General features: G+C 39.0%; 1 protein-coding gene across 8 annotated transcripts in view; it reads right to left on the bottom strand.

Moving 5' to 3' along the window:
* Positions 1–20,197, bottom strand: part of ZNF827 (zinc finger protein 827) — a 105,097-nt gene that overhangs the window by 20,327 nt on the left and 64,573 nt on the right. For 6 of the 8 annotated variants that reach the window (XR_008449621.1, XM_054065137.1, XM_054065138.1 and 3 more), the window contains exons 6-8: positions 17,308–17,556; positions 16,549–16,606; positions 11,938–12,041 (exon numbers count right to left, since the gene is read on the bottom strand). The exons of 1 other annotated variant lie outside the window; for it this stretch is intronic. Coding sequence is in view for 6 of the 7 variants with exons in the window: in XM_054065137.1 (XP_053921112.1) it covers positions 11,938–12,041; positions 16,549–16,606; positions 17,308–17,556 (411 nt within the window). In the remaining variant the exon portion in view is untranslated. Of the gene's footprint in view, positions 1–10,721; positions 10,813–11,937; positions 12,042–16,548; positions 16,607–17,307; positions 17,557–20,197 lie in introns of all 8 variants that reach the window. One more of the 8 variants, XM_054065135.1, reaches the window with a different exon arrangement.

The following is a 20,197-nucleotide window of genomic DNA, read 5'->3' as shown; positions in this document are numbered from 1 at the left end:
AACAGAACAATGTAAAATTCCTGACATATGCAAAGTAAGGCCCTGAACTATGAATTTACTGGCCAAAAAGTAGCAGTGATGGAAGAGTCCCTCTAGCCCACCACACAGGCTCCAGTTCTCCAATCATTCAGTTATCACATCGTGAAGGAGGTCAGTTTGGTTTCATGACTATACATGAGGTAACACAAGATAGCCCAGACGGAAACTGGTTAATTTTTTTCACAGAGGGAGCTGAGACATTGCAAGAAAGGGATAGGAAGCCTCAACAAATCTGCTCCGTCAAAAGTGTTTTAAAAGCTTACCTGAACAGTGCCAGCCAACAATCAGTCCTTTCAGTAGTGAAAAGCTCCACCATCATAACTTGACTTTTTTTGCTTGTTTAGAAATAATAGCTATTGTAAATAAAAGTTAAATTCTGCATCTGTTGCTAGAGAAAAAACTGATAATGTGCTTTCTTTGCATGATATATTCATTTCAAAATAATGCTAGAATATTGTCCTGATAATATTTTCATAATAACTCTAGGATGTGCCATAATGAATTTACATAAGCTCCCTCTAATTCTCTCCAAAGCAGGTGGCCCTCACATTTGCCTTAACCATTTACACTGCTTGTAACATTTATTTTGGGTGCTACAACACTGAGTTTGTGTGAACTTACAAAAGTGTAATTTGCTCCAATTGTTATTTTTAAACCACAATTAATTAATTTCCATAATGCCAAAAGGTTTCCACCCTTTTAATTTCTTTCCTACAATTCTGCTTAAGACATACTTCCTAAGAAACCCTTTTAAAAATCACTCAGAGACATCTATGCATATTTAAGACCATTATGACACACATACAAACTCACCTTCCCCCCCCCCCTTGTGTTTTTGTCACTGCACCAATTTCCACTTGCAAGTCCACCTGAAACAGGGGCCTTTCTTTCATAGAGAGAAGGCAATAACACATCTCGGGCTTTTTGCAGAGGCTAACACTAATGCTCTGCATCCAGAATTCAGCTACAAATAAAGATAAACTGGCCTTTAGACTACATTTTTCTTTTCAGCCTTCTGCATCTTTTTGAGCAAAGTAAAAGCTGCTGTACTAGAGGAAACTAAGCTGGTGACCGGAAATCCCAGTGGGGCAATGCCAAATCAAGCCCCAAATGCAGACAGTCCCTCTTGCTGAGCTGACTTAATTAACACACAAGAGTCAAACCTAGATGAAAGTAACTGCAAACAGTTGGGCAGATCCACCTTTCTATGTTTCCAAACTGCCAGGGAAAAACAACACCCTTCACCTTACGTGGCTGCAGCTATAAAAGAAAATGTTCTTCCTGCTTTTATTGCAGATTCCCCAAGTGATTAACAATGAATCTGCCACTTCCTTGAAGCCCTTAACTCACTCTTCGAGGAGATTTACCTGTCTCCTTGCTCCCACTTCTCATAAGCGCATGCCTTTCTCTACAAACCATCTCCTCCTCCCTTCTGCACTACCCCTCCATCTGCTTTCTGCTCGGGTTGTATTTGCAGGGCACTAGTCAGCACCATGACTGCCTGAAATGCAACTAAAACACCCAGCAACGGGAAGGGCAAATTTGTACTCGGACTGAAATTGCGCTGTAGCAGAAAAAAACCTTCTCAACTTTGCTTAGATTATTTTTAAACAATTCTTTTTATATATAGACAGATGTCCAGGTAGCCTGATGAATTTTGCATTTTGGTCACTCTTAGGCAGACAAATATTGTAGAAGACAACCTTGTACAAGATAAGATAGGTGAGGACTGAAAAGACCTAAGGTAACCCTGCGAAGTAATGTCAGGAATGATGTGTCCCAATTCCTTTTGCACAGCGAGAGAAGCAATTTTAAAACCTGTCTTTCTATTTCATGTTGAGCTTATTTGGAAAAGTTTCATATTCAATGAAATATGAACTCAGTGCTGATGTTCACTTTTACAAAAGATTCTGATATTAAGACAAAAGGGGACGGGTTGGAATAAAATGCAGTCTAAAACACAGCATGCTGACTATTTATAAACCAAAAGCCTGTTTTATCAAGTCTCTTTCAAGAGGTTATTTAGTCATCATTATAGCTTTGCTACTGAATTTGTATCACAGAATTAGAGCTGGAAGGGACCTCAGGAGGCTGTCTTTCTCTCCCTCGCCTGAAGGCACACCAGCCACACACCAAACACACCCCGTCAGTCCCGACAGGTGCTTGTCTAACTTATTTTTTGAAAAGCCCTCCCGTGACAGAGCTTCCACAGCCTCCTGTGACAGCTGTGCCAGTGCAAAACCACTTCACTGCTACAAAGTTTTACTTGATGTTTAACCTCAATCTCCTCTGCTCTCATTTAAGCCTGTTATTCCTTATTCTGCTCACATGAACATAGGCAAGGCTTATTCTTTTTCTCTCAAAGCTGTCATTTTACGTATTTGAATACCATTATCATGTCTCTCCCCTTTTTTCTTCTCCAGGCTAAATAAACACAGATTCTTCAGCTTTTACGCACAGCTCATGTTTTCTATACTTCTGACCACCACTGTCCTCCACATCGTTATTGGATTACAGAGCCCAAAACTGAATTTAGGACTCCAGCTGTAGAGCAGAATTACCACATACACCTTACAGACAACATTCCTGACATCTCAGCTGGATGTTCGACAACCCTTTCTGCAATGCGTATGACATCAGCTCTACATGCGGTGTCTGGCCAAGACTACTGCAGAACCTCCCCCCTTAAGTTGCACTGCCTTGGCATCCATCCCTCCCCACTTCTTTGTGGCACTCATCATTCCCCCAAGCACAGTATTTTGTCCTCAATGAATTTGGCTACTGTTTTGCAGTCAATTTCTTCAGTTCCTCAAGATAAGATTAACTCTAATTCTGTCCTCTGAAGTGCTTACAGTACTTCCACGCATGGTGTCACCAGGACATTTAATAAACAAGCTTTCTCTTCCATCATCCACCACATTAATAAAAGGACTGATTAATACCAGAGCAAGCACAGACCCTCACAGAATAGCACATGGACCCTGGAGTTTGACAGCTACATAAAACCCACTCAATTATAGTTGAACCTACTCTTGGATTCTCTGCTTACTATGAGCATGTTGTGGGAGGCAGCGCCAAAGCCTCACTCAACTCAAGAGGTCAAATTTCCTCAAGGACCTGGCAAGAATTGTTGTTGAGCTTCTTTCCATACTAATCCCTAAGCTGGATACAGTTGTGAAGCTAGCTACTGTTTCCTAAAAACCATATTTCATGGTTGTTCTTCATGAAGTTGTCTTCTGTCACCTGCATCAAAACACAGGTCCCCAGGACTTGCTGGACGGCCTTACGTTGTCCTAAATTCACTTGCCAGCAGAAGAGAAGGTAGGCAAAATCCCACATTTTTCATTCTGTAGTTTGGGTGAGCGTAGCTGCTCAGAAAGCCCTTCCCAAATTTTACCTCCACGTGTGTTACATATTTATTTAAAATTATTGATAGTGACCATTATTTTACTTTAAAAGAAGTAAAATAAAGTAAAAAACTTGTTCTTGAAAAACTGTTAGAGATTCAGAAAACATATTAAGAAATGATAAGAGATGCCAAAATCTGTCCTGTTGTGAAATGGTAAAAAACACAGTTGCCAAGATTTATTATTTCTTGTGGGATGAAACAGTTATCTTTGGCCATTTTGCGTTGGATTTGATGTTGGTGTTATTTTTTAACAGCTTTTGGTTTGTGGGGCTTAATGAATGAGGCCTAGTTCATGTTTATTCTGAATGAAACCAGACAGTATTTGTTCTGAGTAAAATTACTTTGTTCTTCTGTCCTTTATCATGGGACTGATCCTGCTTTAGGAGGAACAACCATAAAAGGGAATTGAAATAAAAATATTTTTGCCTCAATGAGAAGACTGCGTAGTATTAGAGGGGAAAAAAGTTACCCCATATAAAGGGAGTCCATAATAAAACAAGGATCACAAATTTTCAAATACATGTCAAGTGCCCTTTGAGACAGCCAGACTTTTTTAATCATCTTGAAGGTCCTGTAAATAATTGGGAAAATAATTAGTGCAGTGACTTCACATGGAAAAGAAGTGCACTCTGTCTGCCTAACTCATGCAAAGTCTTCCTATTTAGCATGTTTTGTACTGAGAGACAGACCGGCCGATTCACCAGGAGTTTCAGGTGTTCCTTGGAAGTGTCTGATCACATTCCCCTCAGTTGTTGTGGGAATAGCCAATAAATACTGATCGCTGAGAAAAATTAAAACATGCACAACCTATGCACACGCTACACACCTCACTTGTCCTATTTTAGCCAAAGAACGCACCATACATGTTTGAGCGATAATAGCATTTTCAGTTCTGAAAGGGATTTTGTTGGTGATGAAGACTGTGATGGCTGCTCAGGACACAGTCGCTGTTACTGTATCACATCCACTAGATGCAAACTTGTTTGGCAGGAGAGCCAGAAAAAGCTGCAAGGAAAATGGAATGCTGTAATCAGTTGCAGCCGCCTCGGTTATGATCCCATTAAATGAACCAGAAATTTGGAACCTTCTGCTCGATGACTGTAGTGCAAAGCGCTTGTCAAGGCAGTTGGGTGCACACTGAAAGAAGGCTGCACCCAGGCAGACAATCATGGGAATCTGAAGACAGGATGCGATAGATCAAAACCACGCTAGAGCCAGAACCACTGTCACACAGTTTAGCACTGAATTATGTTGAACAAATTCTGCAAAATCTGTCTTGCTTTGGAGAACTATGCCAAGCACAGCCCACTTCTATAGCAGTTCAAATATCTCACCTTCCTAGAATCACTTCCATGACTTGCCAGCTATCTGTCTCTTGCTCTCAGACTTCAGAGAGTAACCACAATGCCTGACAGTCCCAGTGTACACCAGTCAATGTGCCCCTCAAAGATATTCTTTTTGTGTGAAGGATGAAAGGAAAATGCATGTTGAAGTTAAGGAACTAAAATCAGTTACTCAAATCAATCTGCCATCTCTGAAGCTGTCATACAGGTTGGATTTGTCAGAGGGATCTCTCCAGTACTCTTTTTATACATCTGCATGGATTTTTACACAAAATACACTCGCACACACATGCATACATGCACACAAAAAGAAGAATACCTTGCCGAACCTTACCCAGACAAGCACCAGAAGAGGAATAAAATTAAATGGGTGCTTTTGAGGACTGAGAGAACTTTGCAAGGCTCAGTGAGTACCTACCATTGTGTTCTGCAGGCAGTAATGACAGCAGCGTGGCATCTACCTCCAGCACCATTTTCAAGAAGCACATTTCACAGAAATACTGAGACAGAAATGAACAACAGGACCAAGTGCCTGATGAAGCATGTCTTGTGTAGTGAATTAAGTGCCACTCTACACTTTTCCACCCTGCCAGGAAGCCAATAGGGGTCAGGCACTCTCATCATCAAGAAACTGAAGCGGATATCTAATGTCCTGGGCAGACACAGGCAGCAGACCTGCCATAACTCAGACCAAAACTGAAGGCAAATAAGATGACCATAAGCGCTAATAATGGGATAAAGCAGAAGAAAAAAATGCACTATGTAAGTCAATTCACGTGCACGCGCACTCCCTCTTCAACTATACTAGCAATAAAAACTGCTGTTCCATCACAGGGCAGAAACCACTGCCAGGATCTTGAAATATTCTTTTAGACTTTCAAAGAAGTCTGAACTCTGGCAAATATGATTAAGGGACTGGAGTATCTGTCATACAAGGACGCCTGAGAGAGCTGTTCAGCCTGGAGAAGTGAAGGCTTGATGGGATCTTTCCAATCTGTATAAATACCTGATGGAAGGGAATAAGAAGACAAAGCCAGGATCTTCTCAGTAATGTTCCATAGAGAAGAAGCAAGGACACAAATTAAAACACAGGAAATTACATTTAAACATAAGAAAATGCTTTTTTTACTGTGACCATGGCCAAACACTGACATACGTTGTTCAAAGATTGCCCAGAGAGTCTCCATTCTGGGAGACATTAAAAACCTGACTGGACACAGTCATGAGCAACAAGCTGACTCTGCTCTGAGGAAGGCAGTGGAACTAAGTCTTCCTACCTCAACCATTCTGTGATTCTCTCAATAATAATAATAATAATAATAATAATAATAATAATAATAATAATAATAATAATAATAATAATAATAATCCACAGGTTCTGCTGTCCTGAATGAATTAATAATCAATTGCTTGGAATTGTGCTCTTAACCCCTAGCTTTCCTTTACTAATTCTAGCATTTAGGGCTGTGAAGAAAGCCTTCCTAAAGTAAACAGAGGGTTACCCACACTCTGAAATTAGAGATATAAACATCTTTTTAGCAGATGTAAGCAAGCAGCAACCACCATAAGAAGGTGTGAATTACTGTAATTAACTCCATGGTACATAGCTGGGAAGCTCTACAAGGGCAATTTTAATGCCAACATTTCATTGTTGATCACTAGCAGAAATCCTCAGGGCTTGTGGGTTTCACAGTCCCCTAAGACTTAAGGACACTTGCCAGCTTGTGTCTGAAAGTCAAAAGTCCCCTACACAAAATCTAACCCTCAAGGTGTTCTTCAGTGCAGTTACAGTGGTCTCAGGGACAATGTAAGTTAAAAGTGGGAAGTCTGGCAGCAGGCAAAAACAGACCAGGAAGGAAAACTGTCACTGGCAACTTCTGAAGAAATGGAAACTACACTGGGATTTGCTCTAACCTCACATTCACTTTACTGAGGTCTGATTTTCTTAACTAACCTAGTGATGACCCAAAATTCAGAGCTGGTTGCTGTAGATGGTTGCAGAAGTTTAGTTTGCTCCAGAGCACAGGAGATCAGAATCAAGCACAAATACTGCTGGAGAACAGTATATGAATGAGCAAGCCTGCAGGTTGGACCAAAAGAACTCTGGCTATCTGTTTTCTAGACTCTTTAAGCCACACAAAATTGCAACATCAAGAGGTATATTGACCTTGAAGAGTATTTTTAAAAGAGTTAGGTAGGAAGACACAACGTAAAATAATTCATAGTAAAGAATGTGGTATCATTTCAATATGAACAGCTTGGTTATTTGTCACGTTCAAGTATAAACTCACAGGAGGTCTTTTTCAACTACAGTCACAGGAGAAAGTAAACAAGATTAAGTGTGGCCACAGCCACATCATTCTCACACAAATGCTGAAATTTAACACGGCTGAAAGATATGGCTTTGCCTTCACCCTGCTCACATCCCAACATTCCCACAAACTATTAGGGAAAAAAAGCAGATTAGTTCCCTACATCCCCTGATCTGGCTTACAATGTGGCTGCACAAATGTTAGCACTGCTGTGTTAGAGAATGTGCGAAGATGAGCCTCGGAGAGCAGGCAGATTTTCCCTTGTAAGTATATTAAAGTTACAGTGGAATTACTGTTGTAGAGAAAAGAAATAGAGGCAGGGCGTGAGTATGAACAGTAACGGGAGAAATGTGTACATCTCCTGAATAGTCCTGTAGTTCTAAACATATCAGAACCTTTGTTACACATATTAACTTATTCAATAAACATAAATATGGGATAATGCCACTAATTACATCATCAATAAAAATACCACTGACAGTATCAAAATCCAAAATTTTTGCCTTGTATTTCCAATTTTCTCCTGAACTATGTATCACACTACTGATTCAGTATTGGCTTCTGGACATTTCTGAAGAGGAAGCATGGCCTATCTGTCATCTTACAGGTCAGTAAAAAGTATGTCTGGAGACACAGTGACAAAAGAGGCTCTGATGCATTTTCAAAACAGTATTTGAGGGCAGAAACTTTATTGGCTTTATTTCATTAAAATAAATAACACTAGTAAATTCAGCTCTGGCACCAATGGAGAAAATTTTAAAAGCCAGGGCTCTTCATGGGCTACAACTCCCCAAAACCTACCTTCTCTAGTTCCAAAAATCTATTTTAGTCATGTGAAATTCACTTACCAGAGTCAAAACTACAGTTTTGAAAGGAGTAGTGAATTTTCACAAAAAGATTTTTTTTTTTTCCTAAATTTAATCCTCTACAGATGAGAGTGTTTCAATATTTGGCACTGTAAAAGTAAATGAAGGAGAATACCGAGTCCTTGGTGAGTAGGAGAGAAAATAATGAAATATTATTATATTACACTCAGACACACATGCAGGAAAAAATACTCCCCAAAACCCAGGGATGGAGCCCTTGCCAATATTAATGAACTGATCAGAAAAGGAATAGTGAATATCACTCATCTGGATTTCATGAAGGCAGGTTTGATTTACAGAATGAGTCAGTGAGATAGTGTAAAAGTATTAAAACACATTAAAGATTGGCCAAGGGTCAGGAACACCAGCATAAGATCAAGTTTTTGATTAATCTAGTGATCTGGTCTGAACTGTGTAGTCTGACATAAAATTAAACTCTATTCTGTCAAAAGAGGAGTCTTCTAAAACAGATAAAAAATGCCCTTTTAAAGCAACTGTTAGAAATGAAAATTTTCATTTCTCCTCCCTCCCTTTTGCTAGGCCAAAAAGGGTCATTTTGCTATTCTTTTAGGGGAAAGCTGAAATTATTGAATTGTTTTGGATACAATTTTGCATTACACGTGACGTTGATACTACGGTAAATTTTGAGTGAAGAGTGTTTGATTGATGTGGACATTAATGACATTTTATTTCGATTTTTAGCAAAAATTAGCTAATTTGTAATACAGAAAAGTGTACTGTAACTACAACTAACTTTGTATGGTTATTAACATATGAAATACCTTAAGAAGGAAGTGAAGTATTTCCCCAGATCTATCCAATACTTTTGAACTACACACTATAAGTAAATACTTTCTTTCCTTCTCAGAATATTAAGAATTCACCAGAGATTACGAGGGAGTTACCACGACTTCTGCAGGGCTCCCTTCTGACAGCTGTTGGAGATTTCATTGTCATTTCTTTGGCTACTTGACTTAAAAGCTGCTGCTCAAGAACCATTTCTCCTGTCTGCAATACTGCTGCTGATCAGGATTACTTCACCTTTATTTCAGGCCAAATCCACTACTATGTCATTATTTATTTAGGTGTTGGGGTTTTTTTCCTCCAGTAAATACCCTGATCAGTGTATTGAACTCACACATCTTTTAATACGTCTTTCCTAATTATTTCATTCTCCTTAGGGATCTTACATACTCAATGCCCTACAAAGAGTACTCTTCCTTTTAAATACCCGATCTGGCAATTTTCTTATAAACTCTCTACTACTTTTGCTGCCAGAAGAGAAGTGGTTTGCACTGAAGAGGCCAATAAGATGAAGTCTCAAGAACTGAACTTTGGACCAACCATACTTAAAAATCCTTTTTAATAGCTTCAACATAAAAAAAAACCCAGCATAGCATGAACAAAAGAAATATCATCAATATTCAGAAACTTCAGAATATTAAAGAAATAATCTTGAGAGCTATAGCAACAAGTGAAACAATTCAAATTACAAGGTCATATGCCTATGAAGCAGGAGCAAGAAATTGTGCTGCATGCTGAAATCATCAGCTGAAATTGCAAAGGAAAAAGAAAAACATGCTACTATTAGATTATCAAATGCACTGAGAGTAATCAGCATGTTATAATTACAAAGACTGTGATTAATCAGGACAGGTATTTCCAATATACGTATAGAAGATTGCATGCCACCAAAAATGTTATTGGGAAAACCTCCTGTAAAATAGCATATATAGTTCTGGCTACTCGTATTTGCAGAAATTAATTTCCCTAAACGGAGGCAGAAAAAAGCTACGATATCAGTCAAGAAAAAGAAACCCTATCATACTAAAGGAGACTAAAAGATATTGTCTGGCCTACTTTTCCAAAATTAAGACAGTATTAGGGTGATGTCAGATGGCACATTGGATGGCAAATATATCACGAGGGAGAAAAATTATCGAAGTTGAAGGGCAGCATTGGTGAAACAACGAAAGCAGAACATGCTGTGAATAAATCCAGGCTGAAAAGAGTGTTCTAGACCTTCAAAGGAGTGAGCTTCTGAAACAGTGTCCTCATACAAATAGTAAGGACGACAGGTTTAAGATGGATCTTGATAATGAATAAGATTACATAATGTTGTTACCTATTTTAGAAAAGTACTGAATTTGACACATGACAGATCTTACTGTCCTATCTTCCTGTCACTTTTCCCAATTCCTCTTCAGCAAGGGTGCCAAGAAGTCTGCAGACAGAAAATTGGCAGGAGACTATTTCTTCTTCCAAGGCTGAAACTAGTAGGAAAGCTACCTGTGGGTATTCTGCTGTTCTTTTACATGAGTACCACACATTTGTAATTAATTAAAAATTTAAATCACATTCCTAGTGCTACTGTGAAGTTGCACTTCAGGTCCAAGAATTTCTTATGAAGCTGAGAAAAATCAAGAGATTTGGAATGATAGGGTTGTTCCAAAAATAAAAATGAAGCAGAAACTGGCATTTTTGATTTTCAGTTACATGTTGCTATTACATATCTGTGTCTTTTAATACACAGACCTATCAAAGTAATACTTATATTCCATAAGGCAGAATATGGAGCAGCATAAACATACAAACCCCAGTTCCTCAGAAGACATTCTAGCCCTTCAGGAGGTCCTATCCAACTAGATAATATGTAGCAGAAGATTAAACTTGTCATCAAAACCAATTCACAATTTTAGTGGCCTCACTTAAAATAAAGCCTTACAGAGAATTGAAATTCTTATACATTCACCTTGGTATGATGCAAGAGTATTGCTGCTAAAGGTCATGTCCTCTGAGGTATCAAGCACTGCCTGAGGAGTCAAAGAGTTCTCGTCTTTCACCTGGGTATATGAATATTCCATGTTATGCCAAGGTCAAAAGCCAGGACTGAAGCGCTAACTTGGTTTATGTTTTAACACTTAAAAGCACCACATCTGATCTGGTTCTCCTCACCTCAAGTTACAAAATCCAGTACTTCCTTGCAAATGTGCGGCTGAGGCTAGCGTGAAGACCTTGTCTACAAATCTTCCTCCTGCTATGCATATGTACCTTAGACAACATCTACCTCCTAACCTCATCTGCCACTTCACAAGCTGTCAAATGACTATTCAAGCATTAAAAAAAATGAAGGGTCTGTTAAGTTGTAAATTAAATGACAGTCTATAGCTGAAAATTAGCAGTAATGTGCCCAAAACTTTATTGATTGCTAAGAAAAGGTGAATAACCCCCACTATGGCTGGCTGTGTAATTACTGACCTTTAGAACCCAAAAGCTATTAATTTAAGAACAGATAGCAGTGAACTAGCAAATGAGTTATTTGGCAACAGGACAGTAAAGGCACGTATCAAGTTCTTGCATGTGTTCAGCGCCACCGTGAATAGTATTGTTACATGCCTAAATTTTCCATTTTAATACAGGATGTAGCCCAAGCTATATCTGGCCATAACATGCTTGTCAGCTAGTTCAGAAGATCAGTATCCACAGATATTTTCAGCACGTTTTAAGAACTCAAAATCCTTCCAAAACAGTTTCTAAATTACTGTTAAAGGCAGGAAAATTGTATTGCCAAGATCCTCTACTCTGATACATGTGCTGCATACATTTCATTTGTACTTCGAGAGATGGAAAGGGTCAGTTACAGGAGAATAGGAGACAGAAATCTGACATCGGTGAAGTTCCTTTACATATAGGAAACACATGCGACCCCCCCATATTAATACTGCAGAGCTTAATATGTTACAGACTTTTGCAGAGTTCACAGAAATAGTTTAAGGTCTAGTAATATAAATATTTCAGTAATATTTAGCTTTTTCCTTCTTAATAACAACAACAACAACTACTACTTATTGTGATGGAGAGATCACTGCCTTTTGACAAAGCAAACAACATCAGGTGGTGGAGTTCACAGTAAGAAAATTTTAAAAAGATGTATTAACTGGAAGCAATGAAAGAAAAAAGTTTCTGACCTGGTGCAGATGTCCTTCCATGAAGAGTAGGTTCATTAGGCAGAAGATCTTTTGAGTTAGAAGTGAATGGTGATTGTCTAAATGTGTCTTCAGAAAAGAAAGGGCTACAGGAAAAAATAAAATGTCTTTTTGTAAACAAAATAGCAGTTAATACAAGAAATAAACATTATTTTTTACCCTAACATCTTAATATTCTAAAAAATACCATCTTGTTAGAAGCCTTGTTTTATTTGCAGAATTCATGCTGAAAGATATGCAAACTCCGATACGGAGTGTGGAGAAGAGGCATGCTTTAGTAAAATTGCATCTCAGAGGGAAAACTGAAGTCCTCCCAAAAGGCTTTTAACTACACTTCAACATCTCAGATTTACTATAGCACAATAACATATGGATCATTTAAATCAACATTTCAAAAATTTGTATTCTACTGTCATATCCAGAGAGGACAATTAGGAGATGTGGGAAATACTGTTTTCTAATAATCTAAGGTATAAAGTAATTATTTTTAAACCAAAACTTTTCAAATTTTAGGTTGAGATGCCAAATAGTTCTCTTTTAACACAAAGTTCCATAAATTAAATTATCTCTATGCATTTGATTTTTAAAGCAGGAAACAATTCGTATAAGCTAACTGAAAGGATACTTCCCAAAGAGTATTGAGGGGAAAAATTATCAGGTACTTGAATTCAAAAACCATAGCATGCTTTGGTTTTAATTAACAGGCAGTAGAAAGTAAGTTTCAATAGTAAATTGGCATTTCTGTCTAAGTATTTTGTTTTCTTCTCAATTAAAGATCATTACAGAAACAAGGATTCCTTGTCTACAGCACAGACATCAGTAAGAGGTACATCAGACAAACAAAACAGGAAAAAGGACAGTCTTTCTTAGAAAACTGCTTTCTAAAGCAGTGTTTTCCACCCATGTGCAAACTTATCAATTTCTTCTAAGCAAAATGGAAATTAGATTAAATCTGATTTCTCTCACGTTGACAATCTTTAACAGGCTGTTGTACAGTAGATGTTTTAAAGGTACAAGACAGGAGACCAGCTCATTTCTGCAGCCTGTTCGCATTCAGTAATAAAATCCAAGAACCTTTTTGGGAGTGTTCGGAAGTGTTGGACAGCAGGTGGTCCAGACCCAGAAAGTGTGCCAGCAGCACCAATCCAATTGACCGCACCAGTCCAGATACCCAAGGTGTCGATCTAAACAGTGGGACTTGCATAATTTTTCCCTGATACGTTTTTTCTGCAAAGAGTGAACAAGGTGTTCTCCACTAAGACACTTGTATTCTTAGTCATATCCCTTCAGCCTTTGGGCAACTTGTTGGTAAAATAGTTAATTTGATCATGTAATACTTCCAGAAATCACACTACTTACTTTCCCATTAAGTTTTTTTGGCCATTATTCATTTTATGCTTTTCCATAAGTGACAGTTAATAGGATATTTTGGTATTTCTATGGATATTTGAATATAACCATGAACACAGTCAACATTAGGTTATGCTGAAGAGTAAGGCATGAATCTGCCCTGAACTTGAGCAGTTCCGCCCTGAACTTGAGCAGTTCCAGTGTATGCAGGTAGCTAAACAATCCATCATACTTGAGAAAACAAGTGATCAGGATAAAGCAGAACAGCTCCAGCTCACACGTGTAAAACTTAACTTTTTCCAAGACTCACACTCTCATTCAGGGGTGACATAATATAAACCAGACTGACGCGTAGAAAAATATGGCATCATTTATTGCAACATTCCTCACACTGGTTTAATAATGATTTGAAAGAAAACCACCAACAAAAAACCACCGTATTATTACTGTTGTAACTCTTCAAAATCTTGTAATCCGCTCAGGTTTCCATGTTGGACTGCCTGCTTGTGCCTCAGATTCAATCGCTGGGACACTGCTTATTGCTAGTTCTAAGCAACATGAGATGATGTAGAGCCTATCTCTTTCAAGCTAGGCTACATATAATGAGCAGGTTGCTGTTGGAAGACTGCATCATGTTCTGTCACAAGGACTTCCCTCTCCACCACGGGTTGTCAGTGAATTACAGAACCATCCTTGGATACCTTTTTCTGCCTTCCTCTAGAACGGCAGCTGAGTCTCTTCAGTGCTGCCCCTATTATTATTTTTATTTCAGTAGATATGCCCTTCAATTCCCAGTGCAAAGTATGGAGTGATGAGCTCCTGCTTCATAGTAAAAAACTACATCAACTGTTCTCAATCATGAAGTCCCTTCTGATGAAGTTTAAGCTTTAGGATTTTTTTTTTTTCCTGGCTGTACTTTTCCAGTTTTACGGCTACACAGTTCTCTAGATGAAAGAAACTTATCTTGGCATCTTACGCTGGTGTACTCACTTCCAGATCATTTGCTTCTCCACTTTCTGTCTTCATATCACAGATGGCAGGCTTTACCATCTCACTCAGTCATTGAACTGTGAGGAATCCTTGCCAGTTTCGGCTGCTTAAGCAAAGTCATATGGAAGTATAAGCTCACAAAGTCGAGGAATACTCACAGAAGGAATAGCAACAGATAGGTAACAGTTAGAAATGTTAACACGGCATAAGACAGCAAGAAGTGTTTGTGTACCCCATCTTGCTGAGCTTTGCCAATTCAAGACACTCACCAACGATGCAGATTAATCTCTTTGCTCCCCAGCTACTCACAGGTGGACAACACTGACCCCACCTTGGCTCTCTGCAGCTGTCAGCAAACTTCACGTAATAACTGTGATTCAAATGCTTTTCTGTCATTTCTCCAGATGTAGGCTGGTGAGCCAAACTGCAACACCACATGTTTCCTTAATGCAGTCCAAGTCTCTCTATCCTTCACTGGCTGCTCCACCACATTCTGTTTTTGAGAAGGCATCATACCTTACCAGCAAAGACTTCCAGCTGTTTGTCTGGTTTTGGGTGGGTTTTTTTTTTTGGCAAGGTCTTTCAAGTCAATCTATTTGAACTTGAAGGATTTAGCAGACTGACTCAATTCCCCTTAAGAAGCTCTTCTCATTCATGTCATCTTCTGTTGATAGACAGGGAAGTAAGAAAAGCACCCAGAACTGAATCAGGCACTCAAGCATTCCATGCCCTACTGGGTAGCAGCCATTATTAGGACTTCTCAGCAAAGCTCAATGCAAGTTTCACCAAAGCCAACCATGTCACCTCCATAAAAGCTGGCAGCCAGAAGAAGGGGAAGTTATCTTTGAACTGTCCTCAACCTTTCCACTTTGAGTTATCTTTGATAGATCCAAAAGCAGCTCGAGATTCTCACACCAGTCCTGCCAGTAACATCACGAGACACTGAAATCTATTTCACCTCCTCCCTGCAATGCACACTGGATGGTTAATGAGTACTTGGACAATATTGCATTTGTCTCCATGTGTATCTCTAAGATTTATGCTTTTTAAGTAGTCACAGGAAGGCTATGCAGGCTGCATATGCCACAAATTCCCAAACTAGCAAATATGGGAAGCATTCACAGCAGCCAGAAGTTAAAGGCTCAATTTAATTATCTTTCAACTTGTAATACCAGAAACTCCCTAACATACTTTTACTAAGCTGGTCAATTTATTAAAAACACATTATTTATTTGTCACCATGAATGACTGGGATAGGCCTAGGAACTTTAGAACAACATATTTTAGCGATCATTTCTTTCAGAACTGAAATGTGTTTTAATTTCTGTCTGGACAAAGTTGTCTTAGCAGGCACTGAACATGCTGGGAACTTCTGTAGAAAAGGCTGCAGAGGCACAAAGGTCTTAGTCTATCTTTGAAGGAACTCTTTGTCCTTTCAGTGTGCTCAGTCTCCAAACCATCCACATTGATTAGGGAACTTTCATGTGGGAAATAAACATACCCATGCCAATTCCTGCCTACTGTTCACCATGGGCTCCTAAGTTTTTATCAATTCTAGCTACCACTTATTATATAAGAGCTTTCAGTTTTCCCATAGGGATACCTTACTTCACTGCTCATGCATATGTAAACAACTCACAGGTTTGTTCCCAGCCACAACACTGTGAAGTTCTTTAATAGCACGTGCTATAATTGGATCATGTTTCTGGTTCCTGGATAATTTCATTTATTGTATCAATGTGACTGTAATCATTAACAAATGTTTCGTTAGCATTGTCTTACAGTCTGACCTCTACAAATTCACCTCTAGTAGGTACGAGATGATAGAAATAATAAACTGAAATTTTATTAAAGAAATCCAAATTTGACAGAAGAATCAAAATCACCCCTTCTTACATTGGTCCATGTCTTAAAATCCAGTTGTCAGCCTGTTCTTCCCTCAAGCGCTACATGTATGATGCAGTTTCTTTTAAGTTTCAGTTTTTGTAGAAAAAAGTAGAAAAAATAATTCTTAAAATGATGTGTGAATACTTGATCAGAGAACAGTCACTTTGGACTAAAGGCCTTTTGTTTCATGAACTCAAAGCAATCAGATCTATAGGTGTAATTTTTCAGATTATAGGTATAATGTAAATATCTTATACTTGTAATATCAGGTCACATTTGCAGGAGACAGATACATTTGTTCATAAAGCAAAATGAAGCAAGGCCATTTACACTATAGCTTTGCAGATAACGATGGACTGTACTTACCTGGTTGTAGTTCTGATGGCATTATCTTTATTGTGGTTGTGCTCTTTGCTCACCTTTTCTGCAGAGGAACATACACGTTTTTTTTGCAATTAGCATGTATCATACTTTCCCTGTCAGGTTTTATTCAGCAGAACTATTTTAATGTTTTCTGATAACAGCATAATCCAGAGTAATTTAGGGTAAATGGTTACGGCATGATTAGAGGATGGACATGACTTTATTTAAACTAATACCCAACACATTTTTTCAGCTTCATATTTCAGTGTTAGTGTTCCATGCAAAGCATGCAATACAAACATTAAACACAGCGCTGATATCGTTGCCTTTATGCAAGAGCTGAGGTTTACCTTCTTTGTGAAGAGAAATGGACAGTGCAGCCTCAGGCACACTGTGTGCTGCAGTCACGGCCACTTATTCCAGTAACTGCCATCTATAGGTTCCTGTGTACTCAAAGGCCTGGATCAACCAGTTGTCACAAATTATTTAATTAGCTTTCAAAAACACAGGAGCTGAACTCCGGCTTTTCCAATTCAGTTCAAATATCGTGAACTTGACCTGACTGTCACAGTGCTCTAAAGCATATGCTAACTATGAGGGACATTTGGCAAGGCTTATGCATTCCAAATGTGAAGGCAGAAAGGCTCTGACTCTTAGAGTTTTTCAGCCTTGGCGATCTCACACTTCCATAGCACCTTCATGGTTGTACACAATCTCTTTTCGCTCTTTCATTCAACTACGGACTATTTCCACTGCTTTTACCTGATAACTGGAAGAGCAGCTCAGATGCCATCTTCACTGATATATCTTGGCTGAACAGATTTCTTTCTGGGAGCACACGACCTTCTGGTGCCTTCTGTATGTGTTCACTAATGTCTCGCCCTAATAAAGTGCTGTAGCCAACAGTTTGGCTGGGTTGGCTGGGTGATACTGAAGCCTGTGAATCATGAATGTCAACTTCCATTGGTTCTTCCTTTATCTTTACCATCTGGGTTTCCTTGTAACTCTCAGCTGCAAATACGTATTTAAAAAAAATAAACAGCTGCCACAATTATTTAATTAGGCTACAATTTTTCAGAGTACTTAAAGCAGGAATCACAATTAAGTTATAATTTTGTATACCGTATCACTGCAAATGGTAAAAGAAGCAAGCAGCTGACTACTACAGTATTCTTCTGCAGGTTATAAATAGAAGCAACCTCTTGAAAATAATTTTTCAAACTACAGAGCAGAAAATAATTGCATATTTGTAAATATCAGAGTTATATCACTTTCTATGAATACTCGGTGATCACACACCAGTTAGTGAAGCTTTGGTTTTATTCATTAAACGAAGTTGCAGCTACACACCAGCTCTCCAAAAGCAGGCACTGAAGACCAAGAGGTCTAAATTACTCTTTATCAGCAGAAGTACCAGCATGGTCAGTCAGAAGTACTGAATAGGGATGGAGGAGGAAACCTCATCTGCTCCTCTGGTTTATTATATCTGCATATGCTTTCAAAAGAAGAGGAGTATTCTGGGGCCCATGCTTTTCTAAAGTCTGGTTTTGTAAGAAGTAACATACATTACAAGATCCAATAACCTTAATGACAGGTTTCCATAAGCTCATGTCCTTCCCTCCTTGCCACCTTCTCCAGTGTCCTTGGTCTACCAAACAAAACCATAGTCTAGAAGCCAATTTATAGTTCACTTTCTACACTTGAGATTCCCTGATTGTTGCTGAATGCTCTGGTTTGGCTGCAAGGCAAGTGCTCTTTTTTTTTCCTTCAGAATAAAAGCTCTGAAATCTCAAAATCAATGCTACAAGGCAATTTGCCTACCACAACCCAAATAACTATGCAGCCCTCCTGATTGAGACTTTCAGCAGGGAAAGAGAAGTTGATGGCCTGTAGAATTTATTTTCAATTTAGTTTCAGAGAAAGATGACGATTTTTTTAAATGATCTTCATTCAGAGTGTTCCCAAAAGGACACTGGTATCACGGCAGAACGGCCCAACTAGATGCTGCCTCTGCCAACTGCATGCTGACCAGACAAACCAGAAACAGGCAGCTGTCTAAGACAGGCAATACGTCAGGGAGAATCAAGAAAATAAATGCATGAACACAATTAAATACCAGAATCATAGAATCGTAGAATGGTGTGAATTGGAAGGGACTTTAAAGATAATCTAATTCCAACTCCCCTGCCATGGGCAGGGACACCTCCCACCAGATCAGGCTGCTCAAGGCCTCATCCAATGTGGCCTTGAACACCTCCAGGGATGGGGCAGTCACAGCTTCCCTGGGCAACCTGTGCCAGTACCTCACCGCTCTCAGCCAGGTAAGGAATAATTTCAACAATAAAATGTACATGGGATTATTTATTTTGCCCAAACCTGTGCATGGTACTTCTGGAACGAGCCAAGATACTGAAAACCTTAAGGAAAATCTGCTTTCAGTTACTCATCATCAACACACGCCCTAAATTGTTGCCTATGTAGCCTCCACAGCTGGAGTCAAAGGAAAACATGAATTTGAATTGCTCAGACTGCATGAGCCGAAGGAGGACAAGGCAACCCTTGCACACAGTGAAAGAAAGAGGCTGTGGTAAAGGGTAGGGACAGGCACACTGCAGCACACAGAGCCATAGAAGCAGAGAGCTTAGATGCTGAGTGGATTAGAATTTGAGAGAGTAGTCTGGCCCTTGCCCAGAGTAGGGGGACGTGACCAATTCTACAACTGTGGGCCAGCATGTTAGCTGGTGCAGACAGGGCTGGCCATCCCGACGATAGCATCAGGTCGCTAATGGAGGCACTATGCACAACAAGTTTCCTCCCGTGGAATTTCCCTTGTCATCTGTCAAATTTACTACTTAGAAGGCTCTGATATTAAAAAACACTAATTAATACCAATTCCTAAGAAAAAGCCCAAACACAAACTGTATTTTCTATTAACTTTGAGTCAGAGAGAAGAAAAGGCAGGGGGAAGGGGAGTGGAATCCACTAACTTCACTTGATAAATCTATGTGCTGCTGCTCTCTCTGTTTTTCCTCTCCTTTCTAACTCACATCTGATTGTGTCAGCCTAGGATTTTATTCCAAATGCAAATGTTTCAAACACCACCAGGCCTTTTGTTTTCAATTATTTAATATTACAATGAATCTCAGAGGTACCAGAACTGTTTAAACTGACTTTTTTGGTCATCCCTGATAACATCCTCAAGCTGATCCTCTGCTTGGTGTCATTTTGTAGTCTCTAGCCAAGGACAAACAGAATCTTTTTAGTGTGAAGGCATACGCATTCTACCTAAAATTTAGCTGATGTGTGCTACCAAGTTCTTTTTCATTGTTCTGGTTTCTCCCTCTCCCCACATTCCTGTTGTTCTTAAGTGGGGAAAAAAAGTGTCTTAGACGCTTACAGCTCTTTAAAAAAAATAATGTCAAAACCAAGAGATAAAAGCCACTTGGATGTGTTCCAGGAATAATTTACATGAAGTGCTTTCAGTCTTTTCTTATGACATTTCTCGACCTTTAAAAGAAACATATAAACATTGCTAAAAATCTTCACCCTCTACTATTCACCAGATCCATTGCAGACTTTGGAAATTTTCACAGTGAGTTCTCAAATGAAGATAAGTTAGAAATACCATATGATGCCTTTTTTGTCCTGTTAA

Source organism: Cuculus canorus, chromosome 4 (assembly GCF_017976375.1).
Source record: "Cuculus canorus isolate bCucCan1 chromosome 4, bCucCan1.pri, whole genome shotgun sequence".
In the NCBI taxonomy this organism is placed as follows: Eukaryota; Metazoa; Chordata; class Aves; order Cuculiformes; family Cuculidae; genus Cuculus; species Cuculus canorus.
This window is presented reverse-complemented; position numbering and strand designations above follow the sequence as displayed.